The 17925-nt window shown below is 50.4% G+C and overlaps 1 protein-coding gene across 1 annotated transcript; it reads right to left on the bottom strand.

Moving 5' to 3' along the window:
• nol7 (nucleolar protein 7) lies at positions 1-16195 on the bottom strand. The gene is made up of 8 exons (XM_078426817.1): positions 15766-16195; positions 13534-13594; positions 11840-11895; positions 10429-10460; positions 6441-6519; positions 4319-4440; positions 4160-4231; positions 1-514 (listed from the first exon to the last, which is right to left on the bottom strand). Exons 1-8 carry the CDS (start codon positions 15972-15974, stop codon positions 414-416), a joined length of 732 nt encoding a protein of 243 aa, XP_078282943.1. The 5' UTR covers positions 15975-16195; the 3' UTR covers positions 1-413.
• Positions 16196-17925: the final 1730 nt, after the last annotated feature.

Below are 17925 nucleotides of genomic sequence, written 5' to 3'. Positions count from 1 at the left end.
TCCCATTTGAGATAAATCAATGGCTCTGATCTTATCCTGTAGATTTAGCACGATGCAAAGCAATATCGTGCCAACCGGTTTTGTTTTAATCCTCTTGCAACCACACCTATCCTCTAAACTGAACCAACATACATTTTTAATGAGACATACATTTTTAAAGAGTTTCACAAAGCCTTGACGGCATTTTCTTAAAATTAATAGCCGCAGGTGAAACCGAGCCGGTACAGATTTAGCAACAAAATATTTAATGGAAAGTATAAATTGTGTGAGGCAGGAACATTTCTTCTTTGTACAGAAAGGTCTCTGTCCCAGAGAGCTGCAGCCCGCACACATGTGTTGAGGACATCATTGCTCAGTCTGGCTCCATGTTCTGGAGACCTGCTGCTTCATTTCTCCACCAGTCAGTGTGGACTTCACGTTTTCTCAGCAACACCACCCTCTCGTTGTCCAGCCGCACAGTGTTTCTGCAGCCACTGTTTGCGATACTTATCGGCTTTTTGTTTTTTCTTTGTTCCTAAAAAAAGCACATTGCCAACAATAAGAAAATATAACCTATAACCACACAAGAACCCACCACAAAAGGGAGGAGATTGTGGGTTTGTAAGTTCAAGGAGCAGAATTCGGCCGTTCAGCCCATCAAGTCTACTCTGCCATTCAATCATGGCTGATCTATCTCTCCCTCCTAACCCCATTCTCCTGCCTTCTCCCCATAACCCCTGACACCCGCACTAATCAGGAATCTGTCAATCTCCGCCTTAACAATATCCATTGACGACCTCCACAGACTTCTGTGGCAAAGAATTCCACAGATTCACCACCCTCTGATTACACAGAAATGTCTCATCTTTCTAAAGGAATGTCTTTTTATTCTGAGGCTAGCTAATGGAAGGACCATTATATAAGGACCATCAGAAGAAGTCTGATAACAGAGGGGAAGAAGCCGTTCCTGATTCTGGTGGTGCGCGCTTTCAAGCTTCTGTACCTTCTGCCAGACGGGAGCGAGGAGAAGGAACGACCGGGGTGGGACAGGGACAAGTCTTTGATTATGTTGGCTGCTTTTCTGAGGCAGCGTGAGGTGTAGATGGAGTCAGTGGTGGGGAGTCTGGTCTGTGAGATGGACTGGGCTACCTCCACAGCTCTCTGCTATTTCTTGTGGTCTTGGGCAGAGCTGTTCCCAAACCAAACCTGCGATGCAACCTGTGTTGGAAAGACCTGCAGGTGCTGGTTTCAATTGAAGGTAAACACAAAATGCTGGAGTAACTCAGCGGGCCAGGCAGCATCTCTGGAGAGAAGGAACGGGTGACATTTCGGGTCGAGACCCTTCTTCAGACTGAATAAAAACATTGTTCTAACCTGAGGAGGAAATGTATAATCTTTGGACAAGAGGTAACTACAATTTCCGACAATGTTTAGTTTGGTTTAGAGATACAGCGCGGAAACAGGCCCTTCGGCCCACCGGGTCCGCGCCGACCAGCGATCCCCGCACACTAACACTATCCTATACCCACTAGGGACAATTTTTACATTTACCAAGCCAATTAACCTACAAACCTGCACGTCTTTGGAGTGTGGGAGGAAACTGAAGATCTCAGAGAAAACCCACGCAGGTCACGGGGAGAACGTATAAACTCCGTACAGACAGCGCCCTTAGTCAGGATCGAACCCGGGTCTCCGGTGCTGCATTTGCTGTAAGGCAGCAACTCTACCGCTGCGCCACCCTGATGTTGGAGAATTTGTTTTCACCACAAGAATTGAACCTGTGAGAACAAATGCGGCGGCACGGTGGAGTTACTGCCTTACAGAGACCCGGTTCGATCTGACTACGGGGGCTTGTCTGTACTGAGTTTGTACGTTCTCCCCACGACCACGTGGGTTTTCTCTGAGATCTTCAGTTTCCTCCCACACTCCAAAGACGTGCAGGTTTGTAGGTTAATTGGCTTTGGTAAATGTAAAAATTGTCCCAAGTTAGGAAGAGGGGATGTTCAACGAGATCTGGGTGTCCTAGTGCATCAGTCACTGAAAGGAAGCATGCAGGTACAGCAGGCAGTGAAGAAAGCCAATGGAATGTTGGCCTTCGTAACAAGAGGAGTTGAGTATAGGAGCAAAGAGGTCCTTCTACAGTTGTACCGGGCCCTGGTGAGACCGCACCTGGAGTACTGTGTGCAGTTTTGGTCTCCAAATTTGAGGAAGGATATTCTTGCTATTGAGGGCGTGCAGCGTAGGTTCACTAGGTTAATTCCCGGAATGGTGGGACTGTCGTATGTTGAAAGGCTGGAGCAATTAGGCTTGTATACACTGGAATTTAGAAGGATGAGGGGGGGATCTTATTGAAACATATAAGATAATTAGGGGATTGGACACATTAGAGGCAGGAAACATGTTCCCAATGTTGGGGGAGTCCAGAACAAGGGGCCACAGTTTAAGAATAAGGGGTAGGCCATTTAGAACGGAGATGAGGAAGAACTTTTTCAGTCAGAGAGTGGTGAAGGTGTGGAATTCTCTGCCTCAGAAGGCAGTGGAGGCCAGTTCGTTGGATGCTTTCAAGAGAGAGCTGGATAGAGCTCTTAAGGATAGCGGAGTGAGGGGGTATGGGGAGAAGGCAGGAACGGGGTACTGATTGAGAGTGATCAGCCATGATCGCATTGAATGGCGGTGCTGGCTCAAAGGGCTGAATGGCCTCCTCCTGCACCTATTGTCTATTGTCTATTGACCACGTGGGTTTTCTCCAGGTGCTCCTGTTTCCCCTCACACCCCAAATGCGTACAGGGTTTGAATGTTAATTGGCTTTGTATAATTGTGAATTGTCCCTCGTGTGTGGGTTAGTGCTGTTGTATGGGGATCGTTGGTCGGTGTGGGCCGAGGGGCCTGTTGTATGGGGATCGTTGGTCGGTGTGGGCCGAGGGGCCTGTTGATGCCCTGTATCTCTAAACTACAAAAAAATGGCATGAATCCACCTTTAGAAGCTTGTTGTTGGCAATCATAAGTAAGATGAGTAGGTTATAGTATGTTTAACCTTAAAGCTCACGTACTGGGGAAACAGGATGGGGAAATGGCCAACAGACAGTGTTTAGACAGTAATTAGACATGTCAGTGTGTTTAGCTCTCAGCACAGCCAGCTTAGATAGAATAACAGAGGTTGTAAACCAGACTGAGAGTAATTGAAATACCCTGTAAATGGGTCTCTTGCCATTTGTTAGATATGGAAGAGAGGTGTTCAAATCAACAGGAAACGTAAGGTTAAAGATGACTCTGGGGCAAGACACAGATGAAAGGTTATTGAGACGAATGACTTATTTCAGATCCACAAGGCCATAAGTGATATGAGCAGAGTTAGGCCAATCGGCCCATCAAGTCTGCTCCGCCATTCAATCATGGCTGATCAATCTCCATCCTAACCCCATTCTCCTGCACCACTCAAGAATCTATCTATACCATTCTGAAGGGTCTCAACCTGAAACATCACCCATTCCTTCTCTCCCAAGATGCTGCCTGACCCACTGAATTACTCCAGCATTTTGTGTCCACTGACTTGGCCTCCACAGCCTTCTGTGGCAAAGAATTCCACAGATTCACCACCCCCTGACCAAAGAAATTCCTCCTCATCTTCCTAAAGGCACGCCCTTTTATTCTGAGGCTACGACCTCCAGTCCTAGACTCACCCACTATTGGAAACATCCTTTCCACATAGAAACATAGAAAACAGGTGCAGGATAAGGCCATTCAGCCCTTCGAGCCAGCACCGCCATTCAATATGATCGTGGCTGATCATCCAGAATCAGTAACCTGTTCCTGCTTTCTCCCCATTTCCCTTGATTCCGTTAGCCCAAAGAGCTATATCTAACTCTCTCTTGAATACACCCACTCTATCCAAGCCTTTTGCTATTCGGTAAGTATTGTAACCATTGTGTGATGAGAATATAAAATGCTGTAGGTACTGTGAATCTCGGAAACACTTTGGGTTCTCTCGGAGTGTTTACCCTTGTGCAGTGTTCAGGCCTTCAATAAACCGGCTTGTTCGATAGACTCACCACTGATGTAGGAGCTGTTTTATTTTGTGTCCATGCTCATCTACGTAAAGGCAAATGCAGGATACAGATGTAGCACAAAATCCCCTCCGACAGACCCACTGTGCCCACAGTGCCCGTCCATGTCTACTTACCCCACGATGGGATGATAAATTGCATCGCAGCTTTCTGGCTTCTCTTATTTTGATACGAGAAATATTCATTGACTGCAAAAAGAAAAAAAACCATCAGAAGAATTGTTGAGGGGCGAAGGAAGAGGGAGAAAAGGGAATTGAACATAAAACTAAAGTTACCGGTGCTTCTTCTGCTCTTGCGGCCGTAGAGACGGCCTTTCATGAAAGCTTTAGCTTTCTTAGCCTGCTGGTTTGTTCCACCGTGATCCTTTAGTTGAACAGCCCTATAGCTCTGCTTCCACCTACGAGAGGGAGAGGATGTGTTGATATGGGAATAACGTTTAGTGCAAGGTAAAGCCAGCAAAGACCAATCAAAGATAGTCCGTGGGTCACCAAGAAGTAGACAGTAGTATAAGAAAATAACTGCAGATGCTGGTACAAATCGAAGGTATTTATTCACAAAATGCTGGAGTAACTCAGCAGGTCAGGCAGCATCTCGGGAGAGAAGGAATGGGTGACGTTTCGGGTCGAGACCCTTAGAGGTAGACAGTAGTTCAGCACCGCTCTCTGGCTGGTGATAGGATGGTTCAGTTGCCTGATAACAGCTGGGAAGAAAGTGTCCCTGAATCGAGAGGGGAGAAGAGGGAGTGGCCGGGGTGAGACTGGTCCTTGATGATGCTGCTGGCCTTGCCGAGGCAGCGTGAGGGTGTAGATGGAGTCAATGGAAGGGAGGTCGGTTTGTGTGATGGTCTGGGCTGTGTCCACAACTCTCTGCAGTTTCTTGCGGTCTTGGATGGAGCTGTTCCCAAACCGTGCTGTGGTGCATCCCGATAAAAATTAAAATGGTGAAGGTGCTTTGATCTTACCCCACCCTGGCTCCACGTGGCCTAACGAGGGAGTCAGTGTCAATATATTCTCCAATGAAACATTCAAGCCTGGCACACAATCGACTGTTCCAGCTCAGCACTTTTTCTTCTTCACTAGTGCAGGTGTCAGGGGTTACGGGGAGAAGGCAGGAGAATGGGTTTGGGAGGGAGAGATAGATCAGCAATGATTGAATGGCGGAGTAGACTTGATGGGCCTAATTCTACTCCTGTTCCTCATGACCTTTATCCAGTGATTACTGCACATGGCCATTGTTCTTGTTCTGTATTTTGTGCTGCATTCTCAAGATCAACAGTGCTCTGTACAGTCACGGAGGGATGGCACGTGGAAAAAAAAATACGTCGGGTGGCACAGCTGTCTTTCTTTTGACTTTAGAGATACAGCACAGAAACAGGCCCTTCAGCCCACCGAGTCAGACAGAAGAAGGGTCTCGACCCGAAACGTCACCCGTTCCTTCTCTCCCGAGATGCTGCCTGACCCGCTGAGTTACTCCAGCATTTTGTGTCCACCTTCGATTTTTACAAGCATCTGCAGTTTTCTTTCCTACAGGTTTGTAGGTTAATTGGCTTCTGAACAATTGTCCTTTAGTGTGCAGGATTTAACTAGTGTACAGGGTGATGGCTGGTCGGCGTGGGCTCGGTGGGCCAAAGGGCCTGTTTCCACTCTGTATCTCTAAACTAAACTACTCTAAACATCATGCACAAAGTTGCAACCTCCTGCTTTTAGATAACACCATCGCACGCACCTCTTCTTTGAAACTCAACTCTTAGAAGGAGAGATGGTATCAGGCTGGAAAGGGCGCAGAGAAAATTTACGAGGATGTTGCCAGGATTCGAGAGCCTGATCTATAGGTAGAGGATGAGCAGGCTGGGACTCTATTCCTTGGAGCACAGTTGGTGCTTTATGCCTATCTTTGGTATAAATCAGCACCTGCGATTTAGTTTAGAGATACAGCGCAGAAACAGGCCCTTCAGCCCACCGAGTCCGCACCGATCAGCGATCAACCCGTACACTAACACTATCCTACGCACACCAGGGACAATCTACAATTTTTACCGAAGCCAATTAACCTACAAACTTGTACGTCTTCGGAGTGTGGGAGGAAACCGGAGCTCCCGGAGAAAACCCACGTGATCACGTGGAGAACGTACAAACTCCGCAGACAGCACCCGTAGTCAGGATCGAACATGGGTCTCCGGTGCTGTAAGGCAGTAGCTCTAACTGCTGCATCACTGTGCCGCCAAAGTTCCGCTGAGTTACTCCAGCACTTTGTCTGTCTTTGGTATAGACCAGTATCTGCAGTTCCTTGTTTCTGCTGGTGTATTGTCAGACGGATCATATTCAAAGAATGTACATTGTATTTTCACTGAATTATAGGCCAGGCCTTGCCTTAGCTGAGATGGATTAACTCAGTTACCTGATATCAATACATTCTTCAGTGTCTTCTTCTAATCCACTATCTTGCTCGGGTTTCTGTACAGAAGCTGCCACACGACCTTTAAACAAAGCAAAATATTGAAAGACCACGTCATTTTTTTCGGAGCTGAGTGGAAATCCATGTGATCTCACTGCATTAAGAGTCAATACTCTTCACATGCCTCCGATTCACAACCTGATACAAATCAAAGGTATTTATTCACAAAATGTTGGAGTAACTCAGCAGGTCAGGCAGCATCTCAGGAGAGAAGGAATGGGTGACGTTTCGGGTCGAGACCATTCTTCAGACTGAAGAAGGGTCTCGACCCGAAACGTCACCCATTCCTTCTCTCCTAAGATGCTGCCTGACCTGCTGAGTTACTCCAGCGTTTTGCGAATAAATAAGGAAGAACCTTTTATCACTGACTAACAGTCGTACAGCTTAGAAACAGGCCCTTGTGCCCAACTTTCTTTGAAAGTGCGTCACAGGTAGATAGGGTGGCCAAGAAGGTCTTCATCAGGCAGAGTATTGAGTACAGAAAAATGTGAGGTGTTGCATTTTGGGAGCACTGACATGGGCAGAACCTACACAGTGAACGGTCGGGCTGTGGGAAGTGTTGGAGAGCAGAGGGATCGAGGAGTATTGGTGCATAGTTCATTGAAAGTGTCATCTCATGCAGATCGGGCAGTCAAGAAGGCTTTCGGCGCATTGCCCTTCATCAGTCAGAGCACTGAGTATAGACGTTGGGAGGTCATGTTACAATAGTACAAGACGTTGGTAAGGCCACACTTGTGTTCAGTTCTGGGCACCATGTTATAGGAAAGATGTTGTCAAGCAGGAAAGGGTGTACGAGGATGTTGCCAGGACTAGAGGGGCTGAGATGCAAGGAGAGGTTGAGTAGGCTGGGACTCTATTCCTTGGAGCGCTGGAGGATGAAGGGTGATCTTGTAGACTCTGTGAGGCAGCAACTCTACCGCTGTTCCACTGCTCCGCCCAATTTGATTCACAGAGTCAAATTAGCCGTTATTTTATTTGTGACATTTAAATTAAATCCCACAGCTCCCTATTATCTGTGCGCGGGTCAAATAAAAAGACAGCCACAACAGGGCGAGAGACTGCTGAAAATAGCGGACGTTTTAAAAAAAGACACTCTCGAGTCGCGGTGCTACCTTGTCACTCTGAGAACTACCTTGAAGGCTTTAAGGAAGGGTCAGCTGCAGGTCTGTTTAAAGTGGAAGACCTTCAAGCCCTGCGCAATGGAGTCATAGAGTGATGCAGTGTGGAAACAAGCCCTTTGGGCCCGTCTTCTTTCGTGACCATCATCGATGTTTCAGACGTTGGGCCAGGCTCCTGCACAGTGGACAGCCTTCTCGTTTGCCACCGCTGGATCTTCCAGGCAGCGTTGATCACCAAGAAGTGGGCATCTTAGTAGGTGTGGCATGGATCGTACGGATGTTCCACATTCACATTCTGTGTCTGCCGCATCTGCACAGCCCCATTTCACAGCATCTTGCTGTTGAGGGCGTGCAGCGTAGGTTCACTAGGTTAATTCCCGGAATGGCGGGACTGTCGTATGTTGAAAGACTGGAGCGGCTAGGCTTGTATACGCTGGAATTTAGAAGGATGAGAGGGGATCTTATCGAAACGTATAAGATTATTAAGGGGGTTGGACACGTTAGAGGCAGGAAACATGTTCCCAATGTTGGGGGGAGTCCAGAACCAGGGGCCGCAGTTTAAGAATAAGGGGAATCAGGCCCTTTTTCAGTCAGAGTTGTGAATCTGTGGAATTCTCTGCCTCAGAAGGCAGTGGAGGCCAATTCTCTGAATGCATTCAAGAGAGAGCTTGTTAGAGCTCTTAAGGATAGCGGAGTCAGGGGGTATGGGGAGAAGGCAGGAACGGGGTACTGATTGAGAATGATCAGCCATGAAGGGCTCGAAGGGCCGAATGGCCTCCTCCCGCACCTATTGTCTATTTGCTCACATTGGTCTTGCATCGGCCCATCCCTGTACCAAGCCTATTGAGGGACGTCCAGGCCTTCCAGTCATACCTGTGACCAGGTGGGAGCTGTACCCTTGGTTGGGACGGGCAGCTTTTCGCGGTGGTGGTTTTCACTGCGTTTCTTTTCCCACAGTAATGGTGGCCGCCCCCTTCCGCCCAACCTGCCCACACCCACCAATACGTCCCATCTACACTCGTCCCACCCGCCTGCATTTGGCCCATGTTTCCTCTAAACATGTTCTATCCCTGTCCTGCTGTCCGTCCAAATATAGCTCTTAAGGATAGCGGAGTCAGGGGGTATGGGGAGAAGACAGGAACGGGGTACTGAGTGAGAATGATCAGCCATGATCACATTGAATGGCGGTGCTGGCTCGAAGGGCCGAATGGCCTCCTCCTGCACCTATTGTCTATTGTCTAAACATAATGATACTCCCTGCCTCAACCTCCTCCTCTGGAAGCTCGCTCCGTACACCCACCGTCCTGTGTGTGTAAATAAAAAGATTGCCCCTCAGGTTCCTATTCAATCTTTCCCCCCTCATCTTAAACACACATGCTCTGGCTCTTCCCCTACACTGGATAAAAGACTCTAGGCATCTACTCTCTCTATTGCCCTCGTGATTTTGTACACCTCTGTAAGATCACTCGTCACCTGCGCTCCAAGGAATAGAGTCCTAGCCTGCTCAACCTCTCCCCTTAGCTCAGGGCCTCAGATCCTGGCAACATCCTCATGAATCTTGTCTGCACCCTTTCGAGCTTAACAACATCTTTCTCATAACAGGGTGACCAAAACTGAACGCAATTCTCCAAAAGTGGCCTCACCAGTGCCTGGTGCAACTGTAAGACATGCTCCCAACTTCTCCACTCAATACTCTGACTGACGAAGGCAATGTGCCAAAAGCCTTTTTGACCACCCGATCTACCCGTGACGCCACCTTTGATCCCTCTGCTGTGCAGCGCTCCCCAGCGCCCGGCCATTTACTGCGAATAAATTGTTATGGATGGTTGAAATAAGTCAAAGATAGGCACAAAAAGCTGCAGTAACTCAGCGGGACAGGCAGGCAGCATCTCTGGAGAGAAGGAATGGGTGACGTTTCGGGTTGAGACCCTTCTTCAGACCGGTTAGGGAAAGGGAAACGAGAGATATAGACGTTGATGTGGAGAGATAAAGAGCAACGAAGGAAAGATATGCAAAACAATAACGTTGATAAAGAAGACGGGCCATTGTTAGCAGTTTGCTGGGTGAAAACGAGAAGCTGGTGTGACTAAGGTGGGGGAGGGATGCAGAGAGAGGGGGAATGCCAGGGCTACCTGAAGTGAGAGAAATCAATGTCCATACCACTGGGCTGTAAGCTGCCCAAGCGAAATATGAGGTGCTGTTCCTCCAATTTGCGTTTAGCCTCACTTTGACAGTGGAGACCGAGGGCAGAAAGGTCAGTGTGGGAATGGAATTAAAGTGTCTGGCAACCGGGAGATCAGGTAGGTTGACTTGAAATAAGTCACAGACTGTTAAATGGTGGGAACAAAGTTAGTGACACAATGCATGGTAAAAGGTCCAACGAGACATAGAAACATAGAAAATAGGTGCAGGAGGAGGCCATTCGGCCCTTCGAGCCAGCACCGCCATTCATTGTGATCATGGCTGATCATCCACAATCAGTAACCCGTGCCTGCCTTCTCCCCATATCCCTTGATTCTGCTAGCCCCTGGAGCTCTATCTAACTCTCTCTTAAATCCATCCAGTGAATTGGCCTCCACTGCCCTCTGTGGCAGAGAATTCCACAAATTCACAACTGTCTGGATGAAAATGGTTTTTTTCTCACCTCAGTTCTAAATGGCCTCCCCTTTATTCTTAGACTGTGGCCCCTGGTTCTGGACTCCCCAAATATTGGGAAAATTTTTCCTGCATCTAGCTTGTCCAGTCTTTTTACAATTTTATACGTTTCTATAAGAAACATGCAGTGGCAGATAGGAGTGTGTATCGTTCTCTACCTTTCTTCCAAGAAGCAGGTGCCTGGTCGATCCTGGAAGAAACAAAACACCAGTTCAGTTTAGTTTATTGTCACGTGTACCGAGGTACAGTGAAAAGTTTTTGTTGCGTGCTAACCAGTCAGCGGAAAGACAATACGTGATTACAATCGAGTCGTCCACAGTGCATAAATACAGGATATAAACTTTGAGGAAATGGTGTAGGAAGGAACTGCAGATGCTGGTTTACACTGAAGATAGACACAAAGTGCCGGAGTAACTCAGCGGATCAGGCAGCATCTCTGGAGAAAAAGAAGAGGTGATGTTTTGGATCGAGACCCTTCTTTAGACCCTGAAGGGTTCTGACCTGAAACGTTACCTATTCCTTTTCTCCAGAGATGCTGCCTGACCCACTAAACCAGCATCTGCAGTTCTTTCCCACACATAACATCCTGACTTCTACACTCAGTCCCTTGACCGATGAAGGCTTATCACAGGGCTACAAGACACCTAAAAGGTTTATCCCTGCACAAATCAGCATCAATTTGCAGTAACTGAAGCTTTGCCACAGTTTCCAGACATGAGACAGCTAGCCCATAATTCCCTTCATCCCAAAATGTGAAAAATATATCAATAATATATAAATAATACTGCAATCTTAATTTGACAATCCTGACATTTTAGATTGAAACGGTTGTATGACAATTAAAACATTTAAATAGGTAGACTATGCACACAATTCATAAGTTCTAGGAGCGGAATTAGGCAATTCAATAGACAATAGGTGCAGGAGGAGGCCATTCGGCCCTTCGAGCCAGCACCGCCATTCAATGTGATCATGGCTGATCATTCTCAATCAGTACCCCGTTCCTGCCTTCTCCCCATACCCCCTGACTCTGCTATCCTTAAGAGCTCTATCTAGCTCTCTCTTGAATTGGCCTCCACTGCCTTCTGAGGCAGAGAATTCAGCCCATCAAGTCTACTCCGCCCTTCAATCATGGCTGCTATCATTTTCTCTCAACCCCATTCTCCTGCCTTCACCCATAGCTCCTGACATCCATACGAATCAAGAATGTCAATCTCTGCCTTAAAAATATCCACTGACTTGACAATGAATTTCACCGATTCACCACCCTCTGACTAAAGAAATTTATCTTCAGTTCCTTTCTAAAGGTACATCCTTTTATTCTGAGGCTAATGGCCTCTGGTCCCAGACTCTCCCACTAGTGGTAAACATTCTCTCCACATCCACTCTATCCAGGCCAATCACTGTTTGGTGAGCTTCAATGAGCTCCCCCCTCATCCTTCTAAACACCAGGCCCAGTGCCGTCAAGCATCATCATATATTAACCCACTCATTCCTGGGATACCACATGCAGTGCCAGGTCAAACCCAAACCTAAATTACTAATTAGTTGTTAAATAAATTACCGTACTTTTGTGGAATTGAGGCAATCTCTTCAAGAATGTCATCTGGCAGCAACTTGCGTTTCTGGTTCAATAATCAGTAAAATAAAGGGAAAAGTTTAGAGAACAGTTCGAAAAACATAAAAAATAGGTGCAGGAGTAGGCTATTCAGCCCTTCGAGCCAACACCGCCATTCAATATGATCATGGCTGATCATCCACAATCAGTACCCCGTTCCTGCTTTTTCCCCATATCCCTTGATACCTTTCGCCTTAAGAGCCAAATCTAACTCTGACGATATCCTCTGCTGAAATACAGGTAATTACAGTCAAGCCTCATACACATCTCTTTATAACGGGTTTCAGTTATAGCAGACTCTCTCTTTAAGGACACAGGCTGCTAGTTACACTGCGGAGATGATTCAAATTGCCACGGCATTGAAATGGACAAGTCATTGAAATGAACAAGGCGTTGAAATGGACAAGGCGTTGATATGGATAAGGCGTTGAAATGGACAAGGCGTTGAAATGGACAAAGCACTGAAATGGACAAGGCGCTGAAATGGACAAGGCGTTGACATTGACAAGGCGTTAACATTGACAAGGCTTTGAAATGGACAAGGCACTGAAATGGACATGGCGTTGAAATGGACATGGAGTTGAAATGGACAAGGTGTTGACATTGACAAGGCGTTCAAATGGACATGGGGTTGACATTGACAAGGCGTTGACATTGACAAGGCGTTGACATTGACAAGGCATTGACATTGACAAGGCATTGACAAGGTGTTGACATTGACAAGGCGCTGAAATGGACAAGGCGTAGACATTGACAAGGCATTGACATTGACAAGGCACTGAAATGGACAAGGCATTGCACTGAACTACATTGACCCAGGGAGAATTGTTTTTGTCTTTTCACTATTATATATTTTATATAATGATTTTTGTTTTGTTGTTTATTAATATGTTTACGTATTCTGTTGTGCTGCTGCTAGTAAGAATTTCATTGTTCCGTTTCGGGACATATGACATTAAAACACTCTTGACTCTTCTCCAGAGATGCTACCTGACCCGCTGAGTTACTCCAGCACTCTGTGTCTTTTCCCAATATTGAGTTCAGTGAATAAAGTGGCAACGCGTTAAATAAATGTAACAGTCAACAGCTCGCAGTGCTACTTCGTAGCTTACACAAAGTCTAATATTTAAGGGAAGGTAGACACAAAATGCTGGAGTAACTCAGCAGGACAGGCAGCATCTCTGGGGAGAAGGAATGGGTGACGTTTCGAGTCGAGAACCTTCTCTAGCATTTTCTGTCTATCTCCGGTGTAAACCAGCATCTGCAGTTACTTCCTACAGCCTTTGTGTAAAAATATCACACCTCAACCTCCTATTAAATTTACCCCCCACTCACCCTAAACCATGTCTGGGTAAAAGATTCTGTACTTCAGACAGTCAGTCTGAAGAAGGGTCTCGGCCCAAAATGTCACCTATTCCTTCTCTCCAGAGATGCTGCCTGTCCCGCTGAATTACTCCAGCATTTTGTGCCTATTTTCGGTGTAAACCAGTATCTGCATTTCCGTCCTACTAATGTTTAAGGGGCCTGGTTTTGAATTCACTCGACCCATTCCAGTCCATTCATCATTTTAAAAGGCATCTTCTCAGCCCTTATTTGGATTAAAACCCCAGCCCCCCTCTGGTGTAGTGAATCAAACATCTTTTACCTTCTGTTCTCTGAACAGTTCCACTTTTCGTTTTCTTTTTTCCTTCAACAAGGCTTTCTCCCTGAAATCATTTAAAAGCACAATTAAAAAAAGAGACCCTCCACCCCACCGGGAGACATCCAAAGTCCCCCGAGGGAGGGGGAGACCCTCCAGCCCCCAGGAGGGGTGGGGGAGGGAGACCACTCTAACTCTGGGGAGAGGGTGGGGAGAGGGAGATGCTAGCCCCAGGAGAGACTCGACCGTCCCAGGAAAAGATCCCTCCAGCCCTGGGGGAGGTGGGGGGAGGAGGGGAGACACACTCTCTGTCCCAGGGAAGGGGGGGGGGGGGCAGTGGAAGAGACCCTCCATCTCTTGTTGTGAGAGTTGTGAATCTGTGGAATTCTCTGCCTCAGAACGCAGTGGAGGCCAATTCTCTGAATGCATTCAAGAGAGAGCTAGATAGAGCTCTTAAGGATAGTGGAGTCAGGGGGTATGGGGAGAAGGCAGGAACGGGGTACTGATTGAGAATGATCAGCCATGATCACATTGAATGGTGGTGCTGGCTCGAAGGGCCGAATGGCCTCCTCCTGCACCTATTGTCTTTCTACCGAGTAGATTCCTCCAACCCAGAGACAAGGGAGATGCACTCTACAGCCCCGGGGAAGAAACAGACCCTCTCGTCTCCGGGAGAGGGGAGACACACACTCTATCCCTCGGGGAGAGGGGGGTGGAGTAGGGGATGGAGACCCTCCAGCCTCGGTGGGAGGGTAGACACCCCCGGGGGAGATTGTACAGCTCCTGGGTGAGGAGAGACACACTCTCTAGCCCCGGGGTAGAGATCCCTCCAGCCCGCAGGAGGAGAGGGGGGGGGAGGGGAGGAAGACAGACTCTCCAACCCCGGGGAGAGTGACGGTGGGAGGAAACTCTCTAGACCCAGGGAGAGATCCAAAGCCCACAGGGAGAGATATTCCTCCAGCCCCCCCGGGGGAGGGGGGGAGACACAGATCCTCCAACACAGGGGGAAAAGGAGACAGACTCTACACTCACCCCCCCCCCCCCCACCCCCACCAACCCCGGAGAGGGTACACACAATGTACAGAATCCCTTGCCCAGAGTAGGTGAATCGAGGACCAGAGAACATGGGTTTAAGGTGAGGAGGGGAAAGAATTTATATGAATCTGAGGGATAAATGTTCCACACAAAGGGTGGGGGGTGTATGGAACAAGCTGCCAGGGGAGGTCGTTGAGGCTGGGACTATCCCATCGTTTAAGAAGCAGTTGGACAGGTACATGGATAGGACAGGTTTAGAAGGTGATGGACCAAACGCAGGCATGTGGGACTAGTGTAGCTGGGACATTGTGGTCGGTGTGGGCAAGTTGGGCCGAAGGGCCTGTTTCTGAGCTGTATCACTGAATTACAGGAGGGGGGGGGGGGGGGTTGGGGAGGGGTAGAGATCCCTCTAACGGGGGGGAAACTCTTTCAGTGACTAACGCGGGCCCCAGGCTCCGGGGAGAGTGTGGGGGGGGGGGGGGGGGTAGACACCTGCAGGTCCCGGGGGTGGGAAGAGAGAGAGACTGCAGGTCCTGGGAGGAGGGTATCCTGGGGGGTGATCCCTGGGGGGGGGGGGGGGGTGATCCTGGGGGGGGGGGTGATCCTGGGGAGACGGGACGATCGGGGGGGGGGGGTGATGATCCTGTGGGGGGGGATCCTGTGGGGGGGGGTGATCCTGTGGGGGGGGAATCCTGTGGGGGGGGGTGATCCTGTGGGGGGGGGGGGTGATCCTGTGGGGGGTGATCCTGTGGGGGGGGGGGTGATCCTGTGGGGGGGAATCCTGTGGGGGGGGGGGTGATCCTGTGGGGGGGAATCCTGTGGGGGGGGGTGATCCTGTGGGGGGGGGGTGTGATCCTGTGGGGGGGGGTGTGATCCTGTGGGGGGGGGTGATCCTGTGGGGGGGGGTGATCCTGTGGGGGGGGGGGTGATCCTGTGGGGGGGGGGTGATCCTGTGGGGGGGGGGGGGTGATCCTGTGGGGGGGGTGATCCTGTGGGGGGGGGGGTGATCCTGTGGGGGGGGGTGATCCTGTGGGGGGGGGGGGGTGATCCTGTGGGGGGGGGGGTGATCCTGTGGGGGGGGGGGTGATCCTGTGGGGGGGGGTGATCCTGGGGGGGGGGTGATCCTGGGGGGGGTGTGATCCTGGGGGGGGTGAACATGGGGGGTGTGAGGGGGTCCCGGGGGGGGAAGAGACCGGGCCTCACCTCCTCGCGCTCTCCAGCCGCCGCTCCGCGCGCTCCCGCCCGCTGCTGAACGTCTCCTCATCCGGCCGCTCATCATCACCGTCATCACCATCATCATCATCATCACCCCGCTGCTCCTCTCCCCCCGCACCCGGGCCCCGCTCTCCCGGCATCTCCTCAGCGACTCCCGCCGCCCCGAACCGTCGCCGTCGTCTCAACCTCGCCGCCATCTTCCCCTCGGCGGCCGCTCACTGCGTGCCCTGCCCCCTGGCCGTGGGAGGCCGCTCACTCACTCACTCACTGCCCTGTCCCCTGGCGGTGGGAGGCCGCTCACTCACTCACTTTCCCCCTGGCGGTGGGAGGCCGCTCACTCACCGCCCCCTGGCGGTGGGAGGCCGCTCACTCACCCCCCCCCCTTGTGGTGGGGGGCCGCTCACTCACTCACTCCCTCTGGCGGTGGGAGGCCACTCACTTACTCACTGTCCCCCCCTGGCGGTGGGAGGCCGCTCACTCACCCCCCCCCCCCGGCGGTGGGAGGCCGCTCACTCACTCCCCTGGCGGTGGGAGGCCGTTCACTCACTCACTCCCCCTGGCGGTGGGAGGCCGCTCACTCACTCACTCCCTCTGGCGTTGGGTGGCCGCTCATTCATTCCCTCACTCCCCCTGGCGGTGGGAGGTCGCTCACTCACTCACTCCCCCTGGCGGTGGGAGGCCGCTCACTCACTGACTCACTGCACCCCCCCTATGGCGGCCGCTCACTGCCCCCCCCTCTCCCCGGCGGCGAGAGAGAGGTCGCTCACTCACTCACCTGGCGGCCACTCACTGACTCACTGCTCCACCTGGCGGTGGGAGCCTCACTAACCCCCCCCCCGGCGATGGGAGGAGGTTCACTGAGTACCCCTAACGATGGGAGGCCGCTCACTCACTCCACCTGGCGGTGGGAGGAGGTTCACTCACTCCCTCTGGCGGTGGGAGGCCGCTCACTGACTCCCCTGGCGGTGGAAGGCTCACTGATTCCCCCCCCCCCCCCGGCGATGGGAGGAGACTCACTGAGTCCCCCTGGCGGTGGGAGGTCGCTCACTGACTCCCCTGGCGGTGGAAGGCTCACTGATTCCCCCACCCCACGATGGGAGGAGGCTCACTGACTCCCCTGGCGGTGGGAGGCCGCTCAATGAGTCCCGCTGGCGGTGGGAGGAGGCCCTTGGCGGCCACTCACTGACTCACTGCTCCACCTGGCGGTGGGAGGAGGCTCACTGACTCCCCCGAGGGGCGGGAGGTCCACTGTTTGCAACCATTAAATATGCCTTTATCACATTTTCAGCCAACAATGGACCATTGTGGATTCCACCTTCCCTGGGTCATAAGGTGCCGGCTCAGATTTGGTCTGAACTTTTTCATACGTCCAGTTTCCCTCTGCCCTGACTCTCGGTGTGAAGGATCTTGACCCGAAACATCACCCATTCCCTCTCTCTAGAGATGGTCTGTCCCGCTGAGTTACTCCAGCATTTTGTCTATCTGCAGTCCCTTTATTCGCTGTACAGCATTATTTAAGCCAGTCTCCAATTTCAGTTTATTCTAAGTTATAGGAACAGAATTAGCCCATTTGGCAATCGAGATTAACCTGCCATTCGATCATGGCTGATCCATTTCACCCTCTCAACCCCATTCTCCGGCCTTCACGTCGTTGCAGGGAATTTACGGAGTTGTGGACGCAGCAGCCCAGACCATCACACAAACCAACCTCCCTTCCATTGACTCCATCTACACCTCACGCTGCCTCGGCAAGGCCAGCAGCATTATCAAGGACTAGTCTCACCCCGGCCACTCCCACTTCTCCCCTCTCCCATCAGGCAAGAAGTACAAAAGTGTGAAAACGCACACCTCCAGATTCAGGGACAGTTTCTTCCCAGCTGTTATCAGGCAACTGAACCACCCTACCAACAACTAGAGGGCAGTCCTGGCCTCCCACCTACCTTTGGTAGACCTCAGAACTTTCTTTATTCAGACTTTATCTTGCACTAAATGTTATGCCCTTTACCTTGTATCTGCACAGTGTGGGTGGATGATGGTAATCATGTAGTCTTTGACTGGGTAGCATGCAACAAAAAGCCTTTCACTGTACCTCAGTATACGTGACAATAAAAAACTAAACTACCATCTAAACAGGGCAGCACAATAGTG

This window comes from Rhinoraja longicauda, chromosome 2 (genome assembly GCF_053455715.1).
Source record: "Rhinoraja longicauda isolate Sanriku21f chromosome 2, sRhiLon1.1, whole genome shotgun sequence".
Taxonomy (NCBI): Eukaryota; Metazoa; Chordata; class Chondrichthyes; order Rajiformes; family Arhynchobatidae; genus Rhinoraja; species Rhinoraja longicauda.
The sequence above is the reverse complement of the archived record's forward strand: the minus strand, read 5'-3'. Positions and strand labels throughout refer to the sequence as shown.

Coding starts and splice junctions, on each gene's coding strand:
- nol7 (XM_078426817.1), bottom strand. CDS start 15,974: ATGGCGGCGAGGTTGAGACGACGGCGACGGTTCGGGGCGGCGGGAGTC. Junction 10,461..11,839: donor ATTGCCTCAATTCCACAAAA/GTACGGTAATTT, acceptor TGTTTCTTCCAG/GATCGACCAGGCACCTGCTT. Junction 515..4,159: donor ATTTATCATCCCATCGTGGG/GTAAGTAGACAT, acceptor TGCTTTTTTTAG/GAACAAAGAAAAAACAAAAA.